This window comes from Sphaeroforma arctica (genome assembly GCF_001186125.1).
Source record: "Sphaeroforma arctica JP610 unplaced genomic scaffold supercont1.17, whole genome shotgun sequence".
In the NCBI taxonomy this organism is placed as follows: domain Eukaryota; class Ichthyosporea; order Ichthyophonida; genus Sphaeroforma; species Sphaeroforma arctica.
In genome coordinates this window covers 79,006-83,217 of record NW_014040541.1, presented here as the reverse complement: position 1 = coordinate 83,217, position 4,212 = coordinate 79,006, and the positions used below count along the sequence as shown (strand labels likewise).

The following is a 4,212-nucleotide window of genomic DNA, read 5'->3' as shown; positions in this document are numbered from 1 at the left end:
TATGTTGGTTCGTGTGCTTTGTTTTTGACCGGCTGTGAACTGGTCAGGTACTTATACTTGCAACTTGGTTTTTTTCACATTGGCGTATCTTTTTCATCTCACATATTCGGTAACTGAGCGACCTACACTGTTTTGAATTTGATTTCTGTTTGGCTGGCTGGTTTCATAGTTTCACTACGTGATGAATATCCAGGAGTATGACAATTTGTACATATATACATTTAGTATTATTTACTGATAAGTGGTTTATTAATATTATTGGAAGTTCAAATAGAATTGGTGGATATCGCATGCCTGCCCTAGGTCGAGGCTGGATTGTTTATGAGTCTCATCAAATTTGCATCTTTGTTTTCTGTTACGCAGGAAAAAAGATTACTCACTAGAAAACCGGGGCGTTGGACAGAGAAAGACTTAGAGAGACAAGATCGGAAATGGGAGACGTTAGGCATGTATTTTACTAGGCCCAACAGGCTGTGTTCTTGCTGAGAGCGAGATTTGTGTTTGGTTCTGTGCTTTGTACACACGCCCATTTGTAGGGAGGTCACGCTTTCATTTGCATCTGGACATGTCTCTGTCATTGCTATACCTTGCAATTGTAGTGTGGAAAACACCTACGTGGTGCGTGCTAACAAAGTCAATTTGGTTGCTGGGTTCTAGCAACTGCTTCTGCATTGGGACGAGCTCATTCACCACATTCAGGTGCGAGTTGTTATAGTTCGGTACCAATGCCGCACCTCAAAAACGGGTCTTGGGGTTGTGCGTGGTTGATTGATGCTATTGTGTGGGTTCCATTACATGCGTGTTCCACGTATGGGCTACGTGTATGACCCGTGTTCTCAAGTGTCGCGTGCACTTTGCTTGATGGTATCAATTGCGACCACAATCATGTCGAGTTGCCTATGGGTGAGTTGCAGGTCTACTGGCACCAAAATTGTCCCATAGTCCAATTTAGGGCTTGACCTTAATATATTTGATTATCTTCGAACATTATCATCTACATTAAAGTTCTTGTGCTTTCCTAAGCAGTATCATTGTTGATCAAAACTTAAGTGCATTCCATGTTATCTTAGCTATCACAATGTTTGCCCGCGCAGGTTCATTGCTGTGGGCACTGAAGCAGCCGCGCCTGGACATACACTTATTTGACGCACACTTTGATAGGCTGGTCGTTTCGCAGACACCAGGATCACCAGCTACCTACAGCAAATTCCTGGAAACTGCTACAGAGACAAGGGACGAACAAGAAGTTCTGAAGGTATTGTACTAGAGAAGACACATGCTATACATCTGCGTGAATGTGCTTGATGGACAGGTGTAAGGTAGATCTACTCTATGCACTCACATATTGGGTTTTGTGTGCAGATACAATTATGAGTCCTCGGGCAAACAACTATACACCTGTTGCACTGCGGCTCTGTCACTCGTGTGGGTATCTAGTCTGTTATGGTTGTTGTAGAGTTCATGGGCGTGGGTTCGCTGGCTGTTTACCTACACCTGACAGTCTTTGAAAGTGAGATTTAATCTTTACACAGGACTCTTGGGATCGGAACCTGAAACAGTACGCTTGGTAGGCTAGTTTCTCTGGTATACAGAGACGTTTCTTGTGCTCGGTTTCTATGTGTGATTATTAAACGCTCAAGTTAGGTTCCCGATGGACACCATTGCATGAACACGTGCTCTCCACTTTTACTTTGGCTAACACTAGAATTCATTGATTATATCATTTTTTTCCGTAGAGAATTGTACTTTGTTTTCGTAGTTCCTGTATTTTCTATTTGCATAACTTCTTATATTCGCTATACAAAATCACACATCTGCACGACGTTTTTCCATATACATTTGAGCCCCTATGAATGCGTTTTATACTTCATCATACCTGGCCAATGTACCTGGCCTCTGCAGATGTTTGAAACAGCGCAACTTTGGCACTGGCGAGCGCATCGAGCAGCGTTAGAGGCCGCAGTTGGTCTCCCTCCTCCTTCACCCACCGAACTGGAATCTATTGATGGTCAACCTGAGCAGTACGTGCCTATGGCAGTAGAAGATTTGCCGGATATCATGGAAGCTGTATGTACCGGTGTATAAATGTAGATGTGTGTACGTACACAGTATACGGGGCTGTGGTCGTTCGAAAGAGTCAGTGAGCTAGTAGGTGAGCTGGAATGTAGTCTATGATATAACAGTGGTGTCCGGTGCTTTTCTAAGAGTTCTGCAGCAGTGTAATACCAATTCGAACGATCCAGTATCTGATTGAGATCATAACCAAAAAATCGGTGATATGTCAAGCTCCCATGTATGGGGTAAGGTGTTCTGTGTGCACTAGAGACCTATTCATCTGTTGTCACACACCTGAATCCCAGATATGGACAGTTAATTTTTACCTTTTTTTCTTTCTCCACAGCTCGCCACGCACGGTGACACAGCCAAAACGATCCCTCTTCTACAAAATGGTGAGTTCACTTCTGACGTGAGCATGGATATTTGTGGGAGGATTTTTGCGCATTTATATATCTGTATTTACAAATATATACATTTTAGGATTGTGTTGAGTGCGAGCGCGAAACGCGCAGAGATAAATCATTTTTGGAACCGCACTCGTACCCATGCACCATGTAAACAGTTTATTCTTTAACCTTTTTATCAAAAGATGTTCAGCATCGGTGGGATGTCTGGCGATTCTTTCGATACATGCAATGTAAATAATTGGCAATCTTTTGGACATCCTTTCCAGATTTCTGTGCTAGGGGCAAACCGTATCGTGACTTGCCTCCGGAAATTCACGCATCACTATCGGGCATTGCACAATCTCGGCTATACAGTCTTGGGTGGGTCTTAGGTGAGTACTCATAACCCTTCGACTGGAATGCGTCCTAATCAACCCGTCGTATAACATTTATATATAGATTCTATATAATATATAGTAGTTCTGTGTGATGTGGGTGCATACGTGCCTATGAGTCAGTGCATTGGATCCATCGGCTGCACATCTTTTTATGGCAGTATGGGCGTCAGTCAAATTACACTCATGTTTTATTCTCTGTACCGTAAGCTCTCGGCTAACCCTGGTCAGCACTATTTCGGATTTATTGTCCAAGTTGTGAACTTTGCCCGGATGTATTCTAAACCCTAAACCCTAATACGGTAGCGTGTGGGGAATATTCGCACTTGCGTGGGAATATCGTTATAAGAAGTTGCGGTATTTATTTGTGTTTGACGTCCCCTCAGAAGGGCTACATCCTGGCCTACACTTGTATCTCATGAGATGCGCGATTGTGAATACAGGGCTGTCGCTCATGTATTACACCGTTCTCACGGTTGTAATGCGCACTTGGCCAGACTTCTGTCATGAGTGATGATTCTTTTCACGGCAGTTGTTGAAGATGATGATTGACGGAGACTCGTGCTTCCGCACAGTACTAACTTTTGATGACTTGTGTTTCCCTGCAGGTGTTTACGATGATTGGCAGGATTGATGTACCCATCTCAAGTGCCTTCTGCTGACTACAGTGTTATGCGAGCACGTACCGCTGGCGTGGGGGATGTTGGACCAGCAAGACCATGCAGGGCTGTATACATACCTGATCTACCTTCAGGTACCTTTGTATCCGAAATACGGGTATCAAAATGGTACCGAACTCTAGTCTTCAGTTGATCGCCTATAGATGTCCCACCGCTTGCTGGGCATGGGCATGGGGGCTGCGTAGGCCATGTAGTGGTTCCGGGTTCTGTAGAGGACTCGCGAGCTCTCTTGTCAGAGTCAACCATTTGGAAACCCTTGCTTTTGTTCTGTAGGTTGAGGTGATTGGGCGTACTGTAGGTGCATTAGATCGTGCCTTGCAAATGTAAGGTAAGACTAGAACGAACAATCCCATAATAGCTCATAAGTATGTAGTACACACTTTGCTTCGGGGGATGAGATGGCGATCTCTATCATCGTCACAAGCTATCAGTAAGTTTACGGTGACCACCAGACAAAGCGTGCCAGATAATCCCGGGAACCCAGCCAAGGAATCACGAACAGCCCCGGTTCGTGCTCTACATACGAGGGCATGTAGGAGTCAAGAACAAAGATCATAATACAAATAAAATAATCGGCACTGAATAGGGGGATTGCAATATATGCTACAATTGAAGATCCATGCACGAATGGTGTAGATATGCTTTAGTTACATAATATGTACATATATATATATATATATATATACTTATATA

General features: G+C 43.8%; 1 protein-coding gene across 1 annotated transcript; it reads left to right on the top strand.

Annotated features, from left to right (window-relative positions):
* Positions 1-1,078: 1,078 nt before the first annotated feature.
* SARC_00534 (hypothetical protein) lies at positions 1,079-3,473 on the top strand (the record flags this gene model as incomplete). Its single annotated transcript, XM_014305771.1, has 5 exons — positions 1,079-1,255; positions 1,903-2,067; positions 2,402-2,450; positions 2,732-2,836; positions 3,448-3,473. The coding sequence occupies 5 exons, from the start codon at positions 1,079-1,081 to the stop codon at positions 3,471-3,473; spliced, it is 522 nt and encodes a 173-aa protein (XP_014161246.1).
* Between the last annotated feature and the right edge of the window lie 739 nt (positions 3,474-4,212).